General features: G+C 39.1%; 2 protein-coding genes across 2 annotated transcripts in view; both read right to left on the bottom strand.

Annotated features, from left to right (window-relative positions):
• Nucleotides 1-16,084, bottom strand: part of GMCL1 (germ cell-less 1, spermatogenesis associated) — a 55,142-nt gene extending 39,058 nt beyond the window's left edge. The window contains exons 1-6 of the mRNA XM_006079634.4: nucleotides 15,542-16,084; nucleotides 7,176-7,299; nucleotides 6,432-6,528; nucleotides 4,850-4,947; nucleotides 2,353-2,465; nucleotides 1,333-1,398 (exon numbers count right to left, since the gene is read on the bottom strand). Coding sequence (XP_006079696.1) covers nucleotides 1,333-1,398; nucleotides 2,353-2,465; nucleotides 4,850-4,947; nucleotides 6,432-6,528; nucleotides 7,176-7,299; nucleotides 15,542-15,801 — 758 coding nt within the window. The 5' untranslated portion in view covers nucleotides 15,802-16,084. The remainder of the gene's footprint in view (nucleotides 1-1,332; nucleotides 1,399-2,352; nucleotides 2,466-4,849; nucleotides 4,948-6,431; nucleotides 6,529-7,175; nucleotides 7,300-15,541) is intronic.
• A 5,280-nt stretch (nucleotides 16,085-21,364) lies between these two features.
• Nucleotides 21,365-23,361, bottom strand: part of ANXA4 (annexin A4) — an 81,251-nt gene continuing 79,254 nt past the window's right edge. Inside the window, exon 13 of the mRNA XM_025261290.3 lies at nucleotides 21,365-22,438. Within this exon, the coding sequence (XP_025117075.1) occupies nucleotides 22,379-22,438 (60 nt within the window). The 3' untranslated portion in view covers nucleotides 21,365-22,378. The remainder of the gene's footprint in view (nucleotides 22,439-23,361) is intronic.

Raw genomic sequence — 23,361 nt, 5'->3', positions numbered from 1 at the left:
TTCACTGAAGAAGATATATCTTCAAAGTAACCTTTTACTTCCAGGCTTAAGAGAACTGCTTAGTCATAAAACAAGTTTTTATTTTATTAAGGGAGTAATATAAAAAAATAAGTGTTAGTGTAAATTTAGAATGGAAATGATATTACTAGCTCTTTTCTTTTTTCCCCTTCCCCCGACTACCCTAAACAAGCCAGAAGAGCATCTGAATTTTTAAGATGACCACTATGATTTATTTTCCTTTTGAAAAAACCTCAATGAGAATTATAGAAGATAAAAAGTGTTTCTAATGACTTTATGCCTTGACATCATTAGATGATGATTTTCTGGTAGAATACAATACATCTCAAATCTTTCTATCAAAGTATCTCTTAAGGGTAGATGAAAGGAAAGGACCCAGGAATCTAGGAGAAGGCTAGCCATAAAAATAACATTTCTATTAATTTTTGTATTTATAAGCCCAAAGAAACTTGATTTCTCTCCATTCCACGATGTATTTAAACATAAAAATGTTTACTTCTCTCCTACTCCTCCCTACCTTTCTCCCCTCAAAAAGTCAGCAAAATTGACAAACCAATAAGCCACTGAATGTGGCTTTGGTTTTGTACATAACAAAGCCTTTGGTTTTGTACATTTCCATCAGAATGCTATACACTCCCAGGGACATTTGTACCCCTGTTTCAGAAGCATCATTGTCAAGGTACTGCAGTCCTGAAAGTGATTATGGCCTTTAAAAAAGTTCATTCCCACTCTGAATTTCTCAGACCCATAGCAGATATGTTAGCTCCATTATTATAAATAGGTTCAGAGAGAGCAGAGACCATGACATAATCATCTCTGCCTCCTTAAAAGCCCTTAACAGAGTACCTTTACACATAGCCGTCATTCAGAAATTACTTGAAGGGAGGAAGGAAGAACAAGCAAACTAAATCAAAAGACCACCTTAATTGTGAATTTAATTTCATCAGTCTTAGTAACAAGTTTAAGACAATTTTCTCAAATGTAATTTCTGGATAATAAGAGATAGTGGTTTTTAAAATAAATGTTTAGATTCTTTAAGAGTCCAGCTAAAGTGAGGTAACCCTAGAGACTTTCTATAGTTTTACAGCAGCAATGAATTTTTCCATTAAAATTGATTAAAACAGTAGACATAATATGCCCTGTATCAAAAAAAATGCATTGTATCATTTGCAACAAAGGAAAGAAACTTAGATACATTTCATTAAGTTCACTTTTTCATAATATACTTTTGTTTATACAAAAATGTCTTGCATACTTTTAACAAATGAAGAACAGTCTTTTGGATAATTATGAAGCTATTTAAAATTCAAATACCTGAGTTCTTTAAAAAGTTCAACATTCTGGTGAGTCATCAAATTGTTTAGAAGCCATTCAAGGCACCTGAAATTAAAACATGGAATTATTTCATTATATAGTATATATTTATGATTTATTAAGCAGGACATACAGTTAAAGTAAAAACAGAATATTAATCTTGCTAGGACATGCTCAAATATTTTAATTTAACAACTGGAAATTTAGTACTGATTTTGTCAGCAGTTAGTAAGGGAATATTCCCTTAATATTAATAAGAGCCTTTCTAATTGAGAAAACTTCATTTTCAAGTTTGTGTTAAATGGTTTATGAAGGACCTTACATACTTCTGTTACCTTCTTTATAATTTGAAAATGGGTACTGCAATTCTCAAGACTTAAAAACACTGCCAGTAGTTGCACTGATATACAGTCAGCCCTCGGTATCCGCAGGTTCTGTATCCGTGGATTCAACCAACCGAGAATTGAAAATATTGGAGAAAAAAATAATAACTTCAGAATGTTCCAGAAAGCAAAACTTAAATCTGTCGCAAGACAGCAACTATTTACACAGCATTTACACTGGATTTATAACTATTTACATAGCCTTTACATTGGTATTATAAGTAATCCAGAAATGATTCACAGTATACAGAAAGATGGTTACTTGAATATACTAGACCATTAAATAAGGGAGGTGAGCAACCGCAGATTCTGGTATCCACCCAGGTCCTGGAACTAATCCCCTGCGGATAGTGAGGGACGACTGTAATGGCTATTATGCCTACTGCTTTAAAACATTTAATAGAAGTGTACTGTAAAGAGGGACCATAGTTTTTATAAGCATGTATAACCCACCCACAGTCACAGAGACCACACGTTTGAAGAATTTACTAATTAGTCCAAATATAAAAAGGAACCTTTTATAGCAAATTCTATTCTTTTCTCTCTTTTTTTAAAATAGCCATACATTCTCTTAAGAAACCAAAGCAGTCAAATTCCCAAAAGTGGAATGAGAGGAAACACAAGTAAGGTAACTCACTTTTTCTTTACAGAATCTAGTCCATAGGTCCCTGCCGATGTGTAATAGCCACACACAGTTTTCACATTAATTGTCTCCTTCATTGTCTCACCACACTGCTGTATTAAACCATCCTGTAAATATAAATAACCACTGGAAAGGCCCATTTCATACGGGAAAAATTAGCTCTGAACATGTGCTTTCACATATTAAAAAGGAAAAAAAAAAAAGGAAGAAAGAAAGAAAACCACTAAGTGCAGCAAGCCTAAGTCTTTTTTGAAAGTCCAGTAAAAATTGCTAAAAAAAAAAAAAAAAAAAATCCAGCAAGTATTCAACTGAATACTTGAACTGAAAAATGGAAGGGAGAGGGTAAAAGCAGTAAGACAGAGATAAAAATTGCTACTCTCTTTTCTGTTCTCCTCTCTGGGACCTTTGCAAACTTAAGCAGCATTCTGTTTTGCCTGTTCTTTTAAAACTAAGACCTTTTTACACAGACGACTATGTGATGGGCTAGGCAAGTACACAGTATGAATGAACAGCAAGCTGTTATTGAAGTTTAAAACACCTATCAATATCTAAGAAATACACCTAAGACAAATATAGTATTGTTTTAAACTTACATTGAAATTTTAATCTAAAATGTTTATATAGAAGATTTCAAATAGCTAATTTTATTTAATATAGGGAAAGAATTATCATTTTTTACTCAAATTTCTGAGCTATATTCACCATGCAAGAGTATTACTGTTAAATAGCTAAGTCATAAAGATAATGCAGAAAGTGAGTTTACTCAAATTTTTGAACTACATCCACCATGCAAGAGTATTATTGTTAAATAGCCAAGTCACACAGATAATGCAGAAAGTGAATTTAGAATAAAACCGAAAAAGGATTAAAAGTTACAAAAGTATAATTATTGAAAATAAGTATCAAAAGGATCAAAACGTTAAAAAGTCAAATTACCTCAGCCAGGGATATTTAACAAGCTATTAACTATTATTTCAAATAAACCAGTATATAAAAATGCCACATAAGAAGAAACTTAACTTTTTAAAATGATCAAAATAAAATGTTGACTCAAACTGGGATTTCAAACTTTCCGGCAAGCTATTCTAGACTCCGCCCCTTTCCTTTTAAAATCCATCTGTGTCATCAGGTCTAGTGGATAATCCCTGCTTAACCTCGCCAGTATCCAGTTTTCCTCTTCATGCTTTTTACCCTCATCTAGACCCTCCTATGGATTACTGCAATAGGATTTATACTCAACTTTCCTTTCAGCTCATCCTTCACATTGATCCCAAGCATTCTTCCTAAAATACAACTTTGTCTTTCCTCGGATTAGAACTTTTCAAAAGCACTTATGCAAAGCGTTAACTTTTTAAAAGGTACTGAGGGACTTTCGTGATCTGGCCTCTGCCTCTTTTTCTCCAACCCTTCTTCTATTCTATGCTAGATCTGTGTTCCACTCAGATTTTCTAATGCTCCATTATTTTCTCATTTCTATGTCTTAGTTTTCTGCATGAAATGCTTTTTCTTCCCCTCTCTTCTTACTTCACAAGATAAACACATTTTTAGTTTTTAAGACTCAACCTCAAACACAACTTCCTTCTCTGACACCACCAGGTTAAACTGACCACTTCGCACATCCACTAAGTGCTACAGAAAGTTTATCATCATATCTATAATATTGGACAGCTCTTACTTTAGTTTTTGGGCCTGTATATCAACTCTTCCTCCTCGACTCTACACACATTATATTGTGAGCTTCTTGAAGGCACAGATATCTTTATTAACCTCTGGATCTCTATGCCTAGCTTGACACACTGCTCAATATACTTCTGTTGAATGAACAAATCTGTCATTCTGTCAATAGATCATATACATTTAGGTGGTTTACACACAATTATTTCCTAAGAAAACATTTACATAGTAAACACTCAATGTTTTCCGAATCCATGAACTATATGAATTAATAATCAAATCATAAGCCACTTGCTTCATAATAGTCAAGATAAGTCATTAATGCACAGAAAGAAGTGAAAGTCGCTCAGTCATGTCTGACTCTTTGCGACCCCATGGGCTGTACAGCCCATGGAATTCTCCAGGCCAGCATACTGGAGTTGGTAGCCTTTCCCTTCACCAGGGGATCGTCCCAACCCAGGGACTGAACAGGTCTCCTGCATTGCAGGTGGATTCTTTACCAGCGGAGCCACAAGGGAAGCCCCATTAATGCACAGAAATCTATAAATGGATTTAGACAAGTATATTTGTTTCACATTATAGTCATTCTAAGATCTCTACATAGAAACAGCCTGCATTCATTTTACACAAATATCAAGACCCTCCTCATTTTGTAGTAAAGTTTTTGGTTAAACATTTTAAATGATTTATCACAAAAGAAATATTTATATATTCATTTTAAAAATTATAAAAGCTAGGTTTTATTATTGTTTTTGGAAGGGATACCTTGAAACAAAGACACAAGTGTTATTATTTTTTGAGTAATAGGCATACTTACCAATTGCAGCATACAAGCTGCTGCCAAAATGGCAATGACTCGACTTGGCTTTATTAAGACATCATCTCGATACAATGACCCAAATGCCACCTGAAGTGCTAAAAGCAAAATACATAGATAGAATAAAATAACAATTTTAGCTGTAAGAATATTACAAGAATAAGGACAATCTTCATACACTAAGACATATGTCTAAATCTAGTCTAAAAGGATAAGATGATCATCACTAATAAAATTACTGCTGCTGCTAAGTTGCTTCAGTCGTGTCCGACTCTGTGCAACCCCAAAGACAGAAGCCCACCAGGATCCCCCGTCCCTGGGATTCTCCAGGCAAGAACACTGGAGTGGGTTGCCATTTCCTTCTCCAATGCATGAAAGTGAAAGTGAAGTCACTCAGTTGTGTCTGACTCCTAGCAACCCCATGGACTGCAGCCCACCAGGCTCCTCCATCCGAGGGATTTTCCAGGTAAGAGTACAGGAGTGGGTTGCCAATAAAACTTCTAGTAATGGTTATGGACTGATGATGCTTTAATAACAATGTTACACATTTCCATCAATTCTATCAAATCATGCTGGATCCTCCTTCATCTAACCTTGATGTCAGTTAGTGGTCAGAATTAAGACACCCTTGGAAAGAGTTTTATGAAGATATCCCTGAGTAGATCAATCTTTAAGTACAACTACACAGACCAAATGACAATCTTAACCCTGGTGGTTCAGTGCTTCACTGTGGAGCACAGACTATCTCCTGGTCCTGTGAGTGAGTGCTCAGTTGTGTCCAACTCCTTGTGACACCATGGACTGTAACCAGTCAGGCAGTCCTCTGTCTATGGGATTTTCCTGGCAAGAATACGAGAGAGTGTTGCCATTTCCTCCTCCAGGGGCTCTTCCTGACCCAGGAATTGAACCCGCATCTCCTGTGTATCCTGCCACCACAGCTATTTGAAACCTGTCCATCCTTTTCTCTATTGCCATTCTCATGTGTGTCCTGCAAGGTTGGCTTTATAAACATTCTTTGCCCATGAGGTTAGTACTGGGTATTTCCACTTCAGTTATCAAAGAGGGAAGCAGGAGCACCAGGATAGGAGTTAGAACTATAGTCTGATCCTACCTCACTAAACTGCTCTGAGACCTAAAATAAGTCTCTTAAATCCTCCTGGCCTCAGCTTCATCATCTAAAGACCATTATAGCTCTAAAACAATACTGACTACCTGATACATCTACTTGTTCCCAGAAAAGATCTTTCTATACAGGGAATAAGCAATGAATACTGTTTACTGGCTTACTGTTTACTGGTCATACTTCTCCTTTCTTCACTCTACATCCTCTATATCCCAGGCAGATATATTTTTAAACATGAAGGAAATGGATGATAAAGCTGACATGACTAAGTAAGATTAGGGAGACACAGAACAGAATTGATAAAGTATAGAGTAAATCAATAAAAAATTGTCACTGTGAGTGTTAAAAGGAGCTTTTTTTCCTAGTTAACAAGGTTAGAAGAAAATACTTTCTGTCAAAAGGATAAAAAGGTTATGTTTTTAATCATTTTTACATAATAGTAATTATGGTGGCAGTTACCTTCTATATCAATATTCTGGTCAGGAATCTCCAGTTCAATGGTATTCATGCTGGATTCTTTCCAAGAACCACTGAACATACTAGAAAAGTAGCCAGACTTAACAAAATGAAAAAGAAATTATGATAAAGAAACTATTAGGCTTATCAAAATACTCTGTTTTTAATTAAAGAAAACTAAATTCTCATATTACTATCTGAACTGAATTCCTATGTTACTACTTGAACCAACTAAGCTTTTCACTCAGTGGAACAATTTCTGAGTATATTTTATATATATATATATATATATGTTTTCCTTTTCAATAGTATTCTAAATTCAAGCATAGAAATTATACATTTAAGTATCTCATAAACATATGACAGCACACAAGATGGACACAAAATAATCTACTAAGAAAGAGAGAAAAGAAACTAAAAACTGTTGAGTCCTTCTTCTATCCTTTTCCCCTAACTTTTTCCATTTTTGTCAACAGAAGGCACTAAAATAAGTACCTCACTGGAATGACAAAAACATACTCCTAGGTCGGTATGACAATGAAAACTCAAAATCTGTTTCCTAGACCAAACTTAAGTTTTCACTAACAATATTCACAGTGTATCTCTTACAGAATGAGATTTTCCATCAGACAGGACAAATACTCATGCAAAAGACTATTGTAAAATACAATGAGAAAGAACAAGACTTAAAAGAATTTGAGTTAAGCAACTACCTTGGCTATTCAAAGAGAAAAATAAAATACTTACTTGACACAAATATATTTTGTGTAAGCTCCACTCTTCTCCTAGAGCACAAATCTTAATGTCACTGTTTTCACCATTTAAAAATAATGTTTGATAAATATATTTGGATGTACTCTTCAGTTTTTTCCTGTTAAAAGAAATGCAAACATTATGTATGTGTAATACTGAGTATTTTACTTATTTTGTATGTAACTCTAAATACTCTTTTTGCTCAATTTCTATTAAATAGAACCAATCTGCCCACGGTGTAAAAAGATAGAGATATTACACATTCAAATGTGCTTATGTATGGAAGGGCACATAAAAAACTAGTAATAGTGGTTATCTCTGGAGTACTCTATTCCCAAGAGGGGCAAGAGTGGATAGACGGGGGTGGAGTGGGAGGAAGACCTGTCACTATACGCCTTTTTGCAATTTTTGAATTAAGTCAATTACCTATTCAATAAAGATAAGTCAGCATGGTGATTTTGCTTGTTTTTTTGTTTAGAAATCAGCACTATGGACAATGTCAATATAGTTGCAATAATACTGCAACTACAAAATGAAGAACAAGACCTACCCAAGTATTTTAGTAATTTACATTTGATCTTACTTTAGTACCAACAACTTTTTTTTAAATGTAATTTATTTTTATTTTGGGCTGCACTTGGTCTTCATTGTTGTGCGGGCTTTTCTTTAGTTGCAGCAAGCTGGGGCTACTTTCCAGTTATAGTGTGCGAGTTTCTTATTGTGGTGTCTTCTCTCATTGTGGACAATGGACTCTAGGACATGCAGGCTTCAGCAGATGCAGCTCTGGGGCTCTGCATCTGTGGCATGTGGAATCTTTGCAGACTAGGGACTGAACCCATGCCTCTTGCATTGGCAGGTGGATTCTTTATCACTTAGCCACCAGGAAAGCCCCAAACTATTCTTAAACTCCTTAAAATGTGTATTTCCCTAAATTAGACAAATGGTTTACAGCCTCAGACCAAAGATTTTCACAACTATGCTCAATGGAGAAGTGTGTCTTAGGGTTTACAAAGTAGAGTGAGGAGTGAATTCTGGGTATCCCATCTAACCTCAACCAGAACAGCATCACATATTATGCATCTGTAAATATCCTGGATTTGGGCATAAGATTTAAAGGAAGAACTGTGTAATTTTTGTTTTGACAATCTGTGATCAAGATGGTCCATCCAGTAGGTGAGGAAACCCCTAGGCAGAGGCTGATCAATATTTTTCATACTCCTGGCCAATCCTGACAGCTTTCCTAGTAAAACTTTTAAATGTAAACAAAGAAAAAAATCATTAATCATTGATTAATGAAAAATGTAAAATTAATGATTAATGTAAAATTAATGATTATTTTTATTAAATGTAAAAAAAAATCAGTAATCATTCTGACAGCGTCTTAAATCTGTGTATTGAATACCTCTTCCCAACAGACAATAAAAATTGCACATGCTTTGGTGGTAGACAGACTTGGCTTTGAGTCCCAGCTCTATAACAGCTCAGTTACCTTACATGTAAAAAAAGGGTATAAATATTCACTTCATTGGGTTACTGTAAGAGATAAATAAGACAAGTAGTCTCCAGTTCCTAAAAGCACTCTCTCTAGATTATATGAAGATTAAAAGTGCAGAAAGGAATAAACCCACAACAGGAAAAAGGTGAGGTTGGGCTTATCAGGTGCTGAGAGAATTCCATGGATCTGGAAGTTAGAAAACAAACTGGAACGGAAAAGAGCAGTGAAAGCCATAGCCCAAAATGTATCAGGATCTAGAATGGAGGCTGAAGCCCTTCAAAACTGTGGGGTTGGGATGGGGCTGGGAGGATGAGATCTCAAGAGAAAAAGAAGGCAGAAAATGGGGAGACTTGTTCCCCTAATGACCTCCACCACTATGAACACAGAGTACAGATAACTCCTGCAAACAGAATCCAAGGTTTTTCTAGAAAGAAACAGAATATATTTATCAGGAAGAATTAAGACTCTGGTGTAGGTGTTGGAGCCCCACACAAAGCTATCCTTATCCTGGCATTTGAGCAATATGTAACCTGTTACTTACCAACCTATTCACCAGGATTTAATCCTGGTTCCCAAACTGTGTGCCAAAGCACCTGGAACACCACAGCAAACTCAGGGAGGCATGTGAAATATTACAGACTTAAAGGAAATCACAGCAACATTATTCAGATACTATGTGATCTACACTATTTACTTGTTTGGACCTGACTATTAAAAATTTCTTTAGGGCCAGAGGTGCCAAGAAAAACATTATTGAGACACGAAGGGTACTGTGAACCAATAACGTTTGGGAATCTCTGTTCTAAAATAGAGCGTGTCGCACCCATATACAATCAATCATATACAACTTAGTAGACAGTCTTCCTACTCAAAGGGGAGGCTCAGTAGTAATAAATCTATTTATTCAACACACACACACACACACACACACACACACACACACACACACAAGCTGCCCATTCTGAGGCAGCCAACCAAGGATCTCCCAACATGAGGAAGTTAGGAGTATTAAAGACTATTTTTAAAAAGAGAGAATTTGGCATCAGAGGAAATGTATAATTCAGGGAAAAGAGAACTTAAAAAAAAAAAATCCCAACACTCTAATTATAACTAGCACACCTACAGAGTTGAGATTTTGTTGTTGTTCAGTCGCTCAGTCAAGTCCAACTCTTTGAGACTCAAGGACTGTAGCACACCAGGCTTCCTTGTCCATCATCTTCTGGAGCTTGCTCAAACTCATATCCATCATATCGGTGATACCATCCAACCATCTTGTTTTCTGTCGACCCCTTCTCCTCCTGCCTTCAATCTTTCCCAGCAACAAGGTCTTTTCTAATGAGTTGCATCATTTGGCCACCTCTTCGCATCAAGTGGCCAAAGTACTGGAGCTTCAGTTTCAGCACCACAGTTCGAAAGCATTAATTCTTTGGCACTCAGCTTTCTTTATGGTCCAACTCTCACATCCACACATGACTACTGAAAAAACCATAGCTTTGACTAGATGGACCTTTGTTGGCAAAGTAATGTCTCTGCTTTTTAATACACTAAGTCTGTCATAGCTTTTCTTCCAAGGAGCAAGTGTCTTTTAATTTCATGGCTGCAGACACCATCTGCAGTGATTCTGGAGCCCAAGAAAATAAAGTTTGTCACTGTGTCTATTGTTTCCCCATCTATTTGCTATGAGAGTTGAGATTATTACATTTATAAAATAGGATGCTATGATAAAGGATGTCTCAGAAGAGGGAGAAAAGAGCTCTTAGGACCAAAAACACGGTTGCTGAAATTAAAAAAAAAAAAAAAAAAAAGATAAAGTTAAGGAAAATTTCCTAGAACATAAAGCAAAAAAGGCCTAGAAAGAAAAAAAGAGAAAGAGGTACAGTCCAAGAGATCCAAAATCCAGTTGGCAGGGGTCCAAGAAAGAAAAAAACAAAGATAATAGAAGAAAGGGAATTACAGAAGAAAGTTTCCCCAAAGCAGTCTTTAGACTGTAAGGATCCACCAAGCACCAAGGCCATTTAAAGACCTATACTTAAGTACCTTCTAAATTCCAAAATACCAAAGAAAAAATTCCAAACACACCAGAGAGAGAGAAAAAAGTCACCTAAAAAGAAAAGAGAATTAAACCAGTATCATATTTCTCATCAATATGGCAGGCTAGAAGACAATGAATTAATATCATCAGATATAAAAAGTTATTTCAGATTAGACTTCTGCTGCTGCTGCTAAGTCGCTTCAGTTGTGTCTGACTCTGTGCGACCCCATAGACGGCAGCCCACCAGCATCCCCCTATTAGACTTCTGCACTGAGTCAAAAGATGACTAAAGTGAGAGACTAAATTTACAACTGGGTAAGCACAACATCCGCTGGATCATTGAAAAACCAAGAGAGTTCCAGAAAAATATCTATTTCTGCTTTATTGACTATGCCAAAGCCTTTGACTGTGTGGATCACAATAAACTGTGGAAAATTCTGAAAGAGATGGGAATACAGATCACCTGACCTGCCTCTTGAGAAACCTATATGCAGCTCAGGAAGCAACAGTTAGAACTGGACATGGAACAACAACACTGGTTCCAAATAGGAAAAGGAGTATGTCAAGGCTGTATATTATCACCCTGCTTATTTAACTTCTATGCAGAGTACATCATGAGAAACGCTGGGCTGGAAGAAGCACAAGCTGGAATCAAGATTGCTGGGAGAAATATCAATCACCTCAGATATGCAGATGACACCACCCTTATGGCAGAAAGTGAAGAGGAACTCAAAAGCCTCTTGATGAAAGTGAAAGAGGAGAGTAAAACAGTTGGCTTAAAGCTCAACACTCAGAAAATGAAGATCATGGCACCTGGTCCCATCACTTCATGGCAAATAGATGGGGAAACAGTGGAAACAGTGTCAGACTTTATTTTGGGGGGCTCAAAAATCACTGCAGATGGTGACTGCAGCCATGAAATTAAAAGACGCTTACTCCTGGGAAGGAAAGTTATGACCAACCTAGATAGCATATTCAAAAGCAGAGACATTACTTTGCCAACAAAGGTCCGTCTAGTCAAGGCTATGGTTTTTCCAGTGGTCATGTACGGATGTGAGAGTTGGACTGTGAAGAAAGCTGAGCGCTGAAGAACTGATGCTTTTGAACTGTGGTACTGGAAGACTCTTGAGAGTCCCTTGGCAAGGAGATAAGCCCTGGGTGTTCTTTGGAAGGACTGATGTTGAAGCTGAAACTCCAATACTTTGGCCACCTGATGCAAAGAGCTGACTCATTTAAAAAAACCCTGACGTTGGGAAAGGTTGAAGGCGGGAGGAGAAGGGGAACGACAGAGGATGAGATGGCTGGATGGCATCACTGACTCAATGGACATGAATTTGAGTGAACTCTGGGAGTTGGTGATGGACAGGGAGGCCTGGTGTGCTGCAATTCATGGGGTTGCAGAGTCAGACACGACTGAGCGACTGAACTGACCTGAACTGAAGCACAAATTACCTTCTTTAGCAATTTTCTTAGGAAAATATACTTGAGGATGTAGTTCCCTCAGAAGAGTTCATAAAAGACACAGGCTACAGAAAACAGGATCTAATCCTACACACGGGGTCAATGTCTGTCCCAAGATAAGTGTTGCCCTACAGGGCAATGAATCCAGATTGGAACAGGAGGATGAAGGGACCCGGGAGGGAGGTTTGGGTTTAAATAAGACGGACTCCATGCAAGTGTGTTTGGAAAGAAAAAAATCTGAAGACAGGATGAAGGAATATAATTCTTTTGTCCAATGGGTGGAAGCCAGTCAAAGAAGTCCAGGAAAATAAAAAAGCAACACACACACAAAAAAGAGTATTGTTCTAATAAGCTACAAATGAAAACAGGGTTCGAATTTAAACACTTAATGGAATGTAAAAAAAAGAAAAAAGATTCAATTTAATTATGAGGTTAGAAGATTTCTCCCAAGAGAAAACAAGTGGTTGTGACTTTGGACCCAGGAAGTACGATTTATAATCCTAGCACACTACTTGACTCTGCAGTGAACAACATTTACATAGCTCTAACAACAAATAACTGTTCACTAGATTTCAATTTTGAGACACTCTATGGACAAGAAACTAAAGATCTGGTTGCAGAACAGCTGAGTTTTAAGTCTTGTTAATGTAAAAGTAAAACATGCACTTGACAAAAGGTCTTAGGTAGAAAGTGGGCCTGGAGACCAAAGCTTTTCATGGAGTGGTGGCTGAGGTGGAAGTGCACACGAGACAGACTCAGGAAGCATATTAGCGACAACTCACAAAATTCCTGACCTTAAAAATTTCTTACACCCTTTCTCCACGCTGAGCTGAATAAACTAGTCATCTTATGCTGGTATGCTAGTATAACACTAGATTCTGATATACACTTCCTAATAAAGATTTGCTTTATTCGATTTTCCATTCCACTCTACTCATGTAACTTGGGGGTCAGCAAACTTTTTCTATAAAGGCCTAGATGGTAAATATTTTCAGTTTCGTGAGCTAGACAGCCTTGAAGCTAGTTTTGTTGGCATGCCAGTGGGTGGTTCCTTGCTAGCCAGTCTTAGCCTTCCACACCTTAGCAAGCTTTTCTACCATCTACAGGGCCACAACTCCTCTAACACTTGAATCTCCGCTTGGAAAAGGTGGCCCTATTCCAAACTTGTTTCTTACTTGGATAGTCTGTCTCAGCCCTAGAAGTAGTGACTGCTCCCTATGTCCTCTATTCTTCTATTTTTCAGAGATCCCTTTACTTCAATAATTTAATGCTATGCTATGCTCATAGACGGCAGCCCACCAGGCTCCCCCATCCCTGGGATTCTCCAGGCAAGAACACTGGAGTGGGCTGCCATTTCCTTCTCCAATGCATGAAAGTGAAAAGTGAAAGTGAAGTCGCTCAGCCGTGTCCGACTCTTAGCAACCCCATGGATTGCAGCCTAACAGGCTCCTCCGTCCATGGGATTTTCCAAGCAAGAGTACTAGAGTGGGGTGCCATGGTTATATTAAATTTTCTCTACTCAAATTACTATGTAATTTCTTTCAAATGGACCCTGACATATATATTTCTATGTGTGTGTGTGTTAGACGCTTGCTGCTAAGTCGCTTCAGTCGTGTCCGACTCTGTGCGACCCCATAGGCGGCAGCCCACCAGGCTTCCCTGTCCTGGGATTCTCCAGGCAAGAACACTGGAGTGAGTTGCCATTTCCTTCTCCAATGCAGGAAAGTGAAAAGTGAAAGTGAAGTCGCTCAGTCGTGTCCGACTCTTAGTGACCCCATGGACTGCAGCCCATCAGGCTCCTCCGTCCATGGGATTTTCCAGGCAAATCCTTAGACGCTTAGTCATGTCCAACTCTTTGCAACTCTGTGGACTGCAGCCTGCCAGGCTTCTCTGCCCATGGAATTCTCAGGCAAGAATACTGGAGTGGGTAGCCATTCCCTTCTCCAGGGGATCTTCCTGACCCTGGGATAGATCCCAGGTCTCCTGCATTGGCAGATTCTTTACATTTGAGCCATCAGGGAAGTCCCATATATTTTTACAGTGTCATTAAATACAGTGGTCTAAATACTAATTAATCGAAAGGCAGAGATTATCCTATTGGATTTTTTTAAAAACAAGACTCAACTAAATGCTGTCTACAAAATACTACTTTAAGACAGGTTAAAAGGAAATCAAGACAAAGTGATACTGGCTATAGTAATACAGATGTAAATGTCTTTGTATTTTGTAAAGATAGGGGAGCCAATTCATCAAGGAGACATAATATTTACTGACTGCTTCCATACCAGGCACTGTGCATTGTATGCATTCTAACATCCGTCAAGTCCTACAAGTAAAGTATTAGCATCTTCATTTTAGTCACGAAAAAATAAGGCTATTAAGTGCAAAATATAGACTAGAACTCAGAACCTGAGCTCTAAAAACTATACTACACTAATTCTCCAAAAAGGGAACTGAACAGTTTGACAGTCGGGGTCCATTTGTGTAAATATAAACATAAAACTGTATGAAAGAATTTAGAAATCAAATTACTTACAGAGGTTATTATGATATTCTTATTTTATAATAAACACGTAACGTGTAGCATAAAATTTTGCTCTTTTAAAGTTTCTTTTAAAAAATTACATCTATGTGATCCCCTGATAGCCTTAAAAAAAAGGTAGCAACGAGACTATTTATGTGAAAATATATTCAACTTACAAACTACATTTTAGTTTCCAAGTAAATACTCCCGTTTTTCAACTCTTCTAAAAAAAAAAGGTTAAGCAAGGTGCCTTACACATATCCACGGTCAACGACTTTGAGTGCTAGAGACGCTAAAAAGACTCTGCTGCTATTGAGGAACAAATGTACACACTACTGAAAATTTCACCTTTACAGTTAAAAAGCTCCTGTATGTAACCATTTCCCTTCCGCTGTGGGACAACAGGAGTGCCCATTTCAGGGCTTGAATGTACGTGTCTCGTACTATTCAAGGCAGCCGGATGCAAAACAACTTAATTCTACTGCCACCCACTCAAGAGAGGACCGAGGTGTGTTACGGAAGGCCGGCTGGCTGGCCCTGTCTAAGGTTTAACGAGGCGCAAGCCCGGCTTGGCGTTTCTCAGTCTCATCTTGGGGCGGTAGCACCACCCTGGCGGCGTCTGCGGTTAACAAGCCAGACCACTGGGCGTCTCCCCAGGTGCACCCCATCCGGCCCGCCTCGGACCGGCTCCCAGGTCTACCCCGTCAAGGGCACGTCCGGCTCTTCACAGGCTGGGGAGCGCCGCAGCCCCCGAAGCCCCCAGGGCTCATCCCCAAGCCGGGGCGCGGGAGCCGCCCAACAGGTGCGAGCGCGGGCAGTGCGGGCGTGTCCCCCTCCCCGCCCCGTACCTTCGAGGGGTGTTGAGAAGCCGCTGCTGCTCGTCTCCTTCCTCCTCATCCTCGTCGGTCTCGGAATCGGGGTTACAGTAGCAGAAGGTCCCGCTGTTCCGCTTGCGCTTGTGACTGCCCGGACAGTAACAGAAGCCATGGCCGGGCGCGTCGCCACCAGTCTCCAGCCTCCGGGCGGAGTCCCCAGCTCCAGAAGCCGGCTCCGGCTGGGCTGGGGTTCGCCCCGGGTGGCGTAGCACCCGGCTGCTCAGCAAGCCCATGGGTCACAGCTCCCCGAGACAGCAGGGAGCGCGCCTCAGGGAGCCCAACACAGACGGTCTCCCGCCATGGCCCGGCCACCACCGCCAGCCTCCACGGAGCCCGAGTTGCCTACACCGCCACCTTCTCACGCGCGGCCACGACCGTTGCAGCAGACGCCACAGCCTCCATCCTCCGCCCCGTCCGCTGCGTCTGGCCGCCCCTCGCGCGCGGACCGCAGGACCTCACCCCGTTGCTTTTGCAACAAAGCGCGTAACGTAGGGCGCATGCGCACGGCGAGCCTCCGGAAGGGGCGGGGGGAATCGCGCGTACGTCACAGGTGGAGCCTGCGCAGAATGGGTTGAGGGCGGGAGCCGTACCGCGGGTGTGCTGTCCTGCGGTGTTGATGCTGAGCTTGGCTGGTCTCTCCAACAATCCTGAGTTGGAGGCAGAGCTGCCCTTTAGCTTTAGTTTGGACATCCCTTTGTGTTAGCAAGACCCGGCAATTCTAGCTCATTTGTTCTTTCTGCAAAGATTCCCTAAACTCCAGATGTCTTCTGGGCCCTGTGATCGGCACGGGGCAAAAAAGACATTGCTGTTTGGGGGTCTTTTTTGGAGGAGCTCATGGAAAAGAAATGCAAAAAAGCAAAATGGCTGTCTGGGGAGGCCTTACAAATAGCTGTGAAGAGAAGAGAAGTGAAAAGCAAAGGCGAAAAGGAAAGATATAAGCATCTGAATGCAGAGTTCCAAAGAAGAGCAAGGAGAGATAAGAAGCCTTCCTCAGTGATCAATGCAAAGAAATAGAGGGAAACAACATCATGGGAAAGACTAGAGATCTCTTCAAGAAAATTAGAGATACCAAGGGAACATTTCATGCAAAGATGGGCACAATAGAGGACAGAAATGGTATGGACCTAACAGAAGCAGAAGATATTAAGAAGAGGTAGCAAGAATACACAGAAAAACTACAAAAAAGATCTTCAAGACCAAGATAATCACGAGGGTATGATCACTCACCTAGAGTCAGACATCCTGGAATGTGAAGTCAAGTGGGCCTTAGAAAGCATCACTACAAACAAAGCTAGTGGAGGTGATGGAATTCCAGTTGAGCTGTTTGAAATCGTGAAAGATGATGCTGTGAAAGTGCTGCACTCAATATGCCAGCAAATTTGGAAAACTCGGCAGTGGCCCCAGGACTGGAAAAGGTCAGTTTTCATTCCAATCCCAAAGAAAGGCAATGCCAAAGAATGCTCAAACTACCGCACAATTGCACTCATCTCACATGCTAGTCAAGTAATGCTCAAAATTCTCCAAGTCAGGCTTCAGCAATATGTGAACCGTGAACTTCCAGATGTTCAAGCTGGTTTTAGAAAAGGCAGAGGAACCAGAGATCAAATTGCCAACATGCGCTGGATCATGGAAAAAGCAAGAGAGTTCCAGAAAAACATCTATTTCTGCTTTATTGACTATGCCAAAGCCTTTGACTGTGTGGATCACAATAAACTGTGGAAAATTCTGAAAGAGATGGGAATACCAGGCCACCTGACCTGCCTCTTGAGAAACCTGTGTGCAGGTCAGTAAGCAACAGTTAGAACTGGACATGGAACAACAGACTGGTTCCAAATAGGAAAAGGAGTCCGTCAAGGCTGTATATTGTCACCCTGCTTATTTAACTTATATGCAGAGTACATCATGAGAAACGCTGGGAGAAATATCAATCACCTCAGATATGCAGATGACACCACCCTTATGGCAGAAAGTGAAGAGGAACTAAAAAGCCTCTTGATGAAAGTGGAAGAGGAGAGTGAAACAGTTGGCTTAAAGCTCAACATTCAGAAAATGAAGATCATGGCATCTAGTCCCATCACTTCATGGCAAATAGATGGGGAAACAGTGGAAACAGTGTCAGACTTTATTTTTTTGGGCTCCAAAATCACTGCAGATAGTGATTGCAGCCATGAAATTAAAAGACACTTACTCCTTGGAAGGAAAGTTATGACCAACCTAGATAGCATACTGAAATGCAGAGACATTACTTTGCCAACAAAGGTCCATCTAATCAAGGCTATGTTTTCTCCAGTGGTCATGTATGGATGTGAGAGTTGGGACTGTGAAGAAAGCTGAGTGCCACAGAATTGATGGCTTTTGAACTGTGGTGTTGGAGAAGACTCTTGAGAGTCCCTTGGACTGCAAGGAGATCCAACCAGTCCATTCTAAAGGAGATCAGTCCTGGGTGTTCTTTGGAAGGACTCATGCTAAAGCTGAAACTCCAATACTTTGGCCACCTCATGCGAAGAGTTGACTCATTGGAAAAGACTCTGATGCTGGGAGGGATTGGGGGCAGGAGGAGAAGGGGGCGACAGAGGATGAGATGGCTGGATGGCATCACTGACTCGATGGACATGAGTTTGGGTAAACTCCAGGAGTTGGTGATGGACAGGGAGGCCTGGTGTTCTGCAATTCATGGGGTCGCAAAGAATTGGACACGACTGAGTGGCTGAACTGAACTGAACTGAACCACATGCGAGCTTGGGGTCGGAGAGTCTGACACGACTGGGCAACTGAACACCAACCATGTGCTAGGGTCACGCCCTGCTCAGGCTTTCCAAGAGAGGAGGACCTCGAATGTGGAGCTTTGCTAAGCCCTTGGGTTTTTGTATATGTGTGCTTTATTTTTTAATACATTTTTTAAATTGAAGGATAATTTTTACAGAATTTTGTTGTTTTCTGCCAAATATCAACATGAGTCAACCATCGGTATACATATGTCCCTTCTCAGCCTTGGATTTGTTAAGCAGCACCTTTCGCCTGCTCTTAACTGATTATGGCAAGTCATTCCCAGGACTCTTTTTCTTCTCTCCCAGCGGCAGTGGGATGTCTGAATAGGCTCCATACCGGGTCTGTCAAGGTTTAAAGTGCCTGCTGGAGGTCCAAGCAAAACTTACAGGTATCTGAGCAAAAATTAAAGTTGTATACCAGCAGTATGCAGCCATTGCTATGGACCCTGGGCAGTCAGCTTTCATTCTCTGATTACCTTCTGCTAGTTTTAAAATGAAATGTTTATAATGACAGTGAAAGTGAAAGTTGCTCCATTGTGACTCTTTGCGACCCCATGGACTATACAGTCCATGGAATTCTCCAGGCCAGAATACTGGAGCGGGTATCCTTTCCCTTCTCCAGTGGATGTTCCTAACCCAGGGATCAAACCCAGGTCTCCAGCATTGCAGGTGAAGTCTTTACCGGCTGAGCCACAGGGAAGCCCTTATAATGACAGTGTTTATAATGAAATACCATAAATGGAAGTCTTAAAATGAATTAATTACTTTAATATGATAAATACCTATGGACCCATAGGTCCATGTAACTTAAATTTTAGTAAAAACTTCAGTATATTATACTAGCTTTGATTCATTCAAGTAGAACAATACAGATAGGCAGAAACTCCCTTCCCTCTACACTATACTCAGAATGGTTAGATTATTATTCCCATGCATGTTTTTATGTGTACCCATAGCAATATACTTTCTTTTCCATGTTTAGACATGTAATTTAATGGAATCATTCATACCTATCATTCTACACCTTTCTTCTCTCTCAAAATTATACTTTTGAGACTTAATCAATTGACCAATCTCTAGTTAATTTTCACTACTCATTGTGTGACTAACCCAAAATTTCTTTATCTTTTCCTTCACTGAGGGAGTTAGGTTGTTTCTACTTTACAGCACATAAGAGCAGCAGTGAATACCATGTGCAGAGATTCACTAAATTGATCCCCAGAAGTGAATTTGCTGGGAGCTTTATATAACTTTATTATCTATTGCCAAATTGCTCTCTGAAATGATTGCACTAGTTTATACTCCCATCAGTGGTATATATAACTTAGGGTCCCAGTGTACTCACTCAGAAATATGAACTGAGAGAGGCTGGCTGAGGTAGCTTAGAAAGGAAATGGGGAAGGGAGGAGCAGATCCCCTGCTGCACCTCCAGAATCCCTTTTGTCAGCACAAAAGGATACACATGGAACAGTTGTGGGCCACTATAAGACAGCAAGTGTAGGATCATCTTAGATCCTGTCTAGAAGGACTGGGTGGCATGACAGACTTTAGCACAGAGCCTGAGTTTCTAGGGGCTGCAAAAGGAGAACTGCATTTGCTTTGCCAAAGGAACCAAAGATGGGTAGTTTATTGATGATGGAGTTGTACAGGAATTCAGGATTGTTTTTAAGAATTAGCTTTAAACATCTGATAGCATCACACAGCATTGATCATCTACCATCACAGCTGCTGCTGCTACTGCTGCTAAGTCACTTCAGTTGTGTCCGACTCTGTGCGACCCCATAGACGGCAGCCCACCAGGCTCCCCCGTCCCTGGGATTCTCCAGGCAAGAACACTGGAGTGGGTTGCCATTTCCTTCTCCAATGCATGAAAGTGAAAAAATAAAGTGAAGTCGCTCAGTCGTGTCCATCACAGCACTAGTAGGTAAAAAGTTTCCTGTTCCCATTTACTCTCCTCCTTCCTGCTAGGTTGGGAAGGGGTGGTCTAGAAGGAAGCCAAGGTGAAAAAAGAAGCCCACTAGATCACTGTATCCAAATGCCAGCTCTCTGCTGGCAATAAACCAGAGATGAACAAGGGGAGAAGCCTCAACTGTAAATGAAGTTTGGAATTTTAACTGAAAACATTCATTACTGAAATGACATTATTTTATGACCTGCACAGTAGGACTTTTTAAAACCTAAGAATGACTAGAAAAGTCACGACCCTATCCTCTATCTAGAATTTTCATCTAAAGACGGGAGAAGAACTAGACTCAATGAATAAATGTAAATGGATAGTGGGAGAAAAAAACTAAATTGCTTCCTAAGCATATTACAAAGTTGTGCTTGTTCAGCTTAACAATCATTCCCTCCAGGGTGGCTTTACCGCCTCTCTAGAAAGCTTCCCATCAACACATACAATTTGTTTTAAAATTCTGGCCAAGTCATATATTGGGTTGGCCAAAAGTCCATTCAAGTATTTCTGTAACACCTTATGGGAAAACCTGAATGAACTCTTTTGGTCAACCAATGTTATTAAAAAAACAATCACCAAAAATTTGGAGTGCTTCCAAAGCTAAATAAAGACCTGGAGATTGCATGCTCTGCCAGGTAGGTATTGAAGCAGCAGTACTACTTCCTATAATTAACTGCAATAACTAAATATTCATGTAAATAGCTTTCACCAATAGTCAAGCACTTGCAGTAGGCAAGAAGAAACAAATCCCTATACTTCACCCATCAAAATGCAATAAATATTACAGAAGGAACAAAGAAGACAAATGTTCTTATTTAATATGAATGTTCTACTTAGTAGAACTGAAAGCATCACTCATTTCCAGAGATAAGTTAAATATACTATTTTCTATCATTAAGTAGAGTTTGGTATATGTGAACATTAGTTTTACAGCTGTAAGGGTAAATATGTTATTTTTCTTAATGCTAGTACTTTCTAATAGAAATTGAGTAACATAAATCCTTCAAAAAGATCTCACTTCAGAATCCAGGATGAAAAAACTCACAAGCAGAAAAGTCAGAGAGAGCATATACCTAATTTGAAAGACACCATATTTTATTGGAATTATTTTTCTGTGTTGTATGCAAACTGAACTTTTAAATTAAATCCAAGTACACCTTTACAATAATTCTAGAGTTGAAAGCCACAGTGCAAGTGTAAATCAACAAAATCCAAGTATTCAAATCAACAAAATTAAAAATGATTAAAAAAATTATTTTTAGCACAAAAATGTAAATTCAGAGCACTACACCATCACCAGAATATGTAGTTTGACACTTAATTTTTTCACATTCATCTTCAAGCTGGCTTAAGACCATTATTATTATTATATTATTAACCCTAATATTGTGGAATGTTCAGCATTTATGTTTGGTAGTCAGACATATATGATCTGTATAACCACAGAGTTGAATTTGTTCAGACAAGTCAATGAGTTTGTTATACTTCAACCTGGAGAGTCTAACTGACCTTAATGTAAGATGTGATGGAGGGAGTCTCCAATGCTGAACTTAGTACTAAGATCAACTAGCACTTTATATGAAAACCGAAACAAAGCAGATGTGTAGATGCTTTCAAACAATGACTATGTAAAATACCAAACTGGATAGCTATTCTTACTAACTAGACGATGACAATTTCAAATCAAGAAATTACTAGCCACTCTTAATAATAGAATGAGGGAATAAAAGAGATTTTAGAACAGTCTTCCACTTCAATAGTTTTCTCCAAAAAGAAAATATGAAATAATGTAATATATCCCAATTTCTGTGAAACACAAACAGGAAGAGATCTGTTGAAAACATGGAGCACATTCTTATTTCTAATCTGAAATCTCCTTTTAGGTTTTATGAGCTTTGAAATGCAAGTACAGCTTTAAAGCATCATAGTGGGTAATTATAGATGAATAATAATATAGGCTATATCCTAGGAGGCATCTGTAGGCGTTTTAATTGGAAATAAGCATTCTGAGATAATGCTAATAGCAGTGTAGAAAATTAAGTTAAAAAGAATTCAAAGTGTAGGGAATCTTCCTGGGCTTTCTGGATTTTAATCATCTCCTCCACAGAGAATGAGCAGCACCTTCCTGTAGTCTCCGGATGTGTCACCCTGGTGGAGGTGGGTGGCGGGGGGGAGAAGAAAAGCAGAGTTACAGTCAGAGAAACGGGCTTCAAAATAGAATATACAGTTCAAAGTCACCTAGGTTAACTTTTCCAGTCTTGCCTGTATTTTTCTAGGAGAGGTTTTTTTTTAATGATATTTGTTATTTTTTATTACAAAAAGAACACTTATTCAATGTAGAAAATAAAGACATAAAAGAATATAAAAATCATCCATAATTCCAACATCTAGAGATTACTATGCCTAACATTTTAGTTTTTGTATATCCTTCCTGACTTTTTTCTATGCATATAGATTCCTACATGATGAGATTGTAGTATTCATCTGTATTCTGTTTTTTTACTTAGTATTGCTGATTTCCCATTATTAAATATTCCTCCACAACATCATTCCTTAATGGTTACAGAGTGTTCCATTTTACATAGGTAAGATAATTTATTTGATCTCCCCCCATTGGATATTTATGTTGTTTCCAATTTTTCACTATTTAAAACACTGCTGTAATAAACATTTTTGTGCATTTTCTTAATAATTTATTCAGAATAAATTTTCATAAAATGGGAATTTCCAGATTAATGATCATGCATTTTCCTTTAATATGGTTTGCAAAATAGCCTTCTAGAAAGGAGAAATAATTTTTACGTAGGATTTTTCATGGTCTAAATAATAGATCAGTTTTTGTTAGTGCTTCATGGGTGACTAGAAAAGATGGGATTGGATTCAAAGTTTAATGTATATTATTCAAACCTTAATACACCCTTGTTGATACTTTGCCTCATTGATCTGTCAAAAGATAAGGATGTGTTAAACGTATCCAGCAAAGTATCCCCATCAATATCTTCTTCTGAAGTCTCAAGTTTCTTATTTGTATATTTGAATGCAATACTGTTTGGCACCTAACGTTTCATGGT

Source organism: Bubalus bubalis, chromosome 12 (genome assembly GCF_019923935.1).
Source record: "Bubalus bubalis isolate 160015118507 breed Murrah chromosome 12, NDDB_SH_1, whole genome shotgun sequence".
NCBI classification, from domain to species: domain Eukaryota; kingdom Metazoa; phylum Chordata; class Mammalia; order Artiodactyla; family Bovidae; genus Bubalus; species Bubalus bubalis.
Note: the sequence above shows the minus strand (reverse complement) of the source record. Positions and strands in the feature narration are given on the sequence as shown.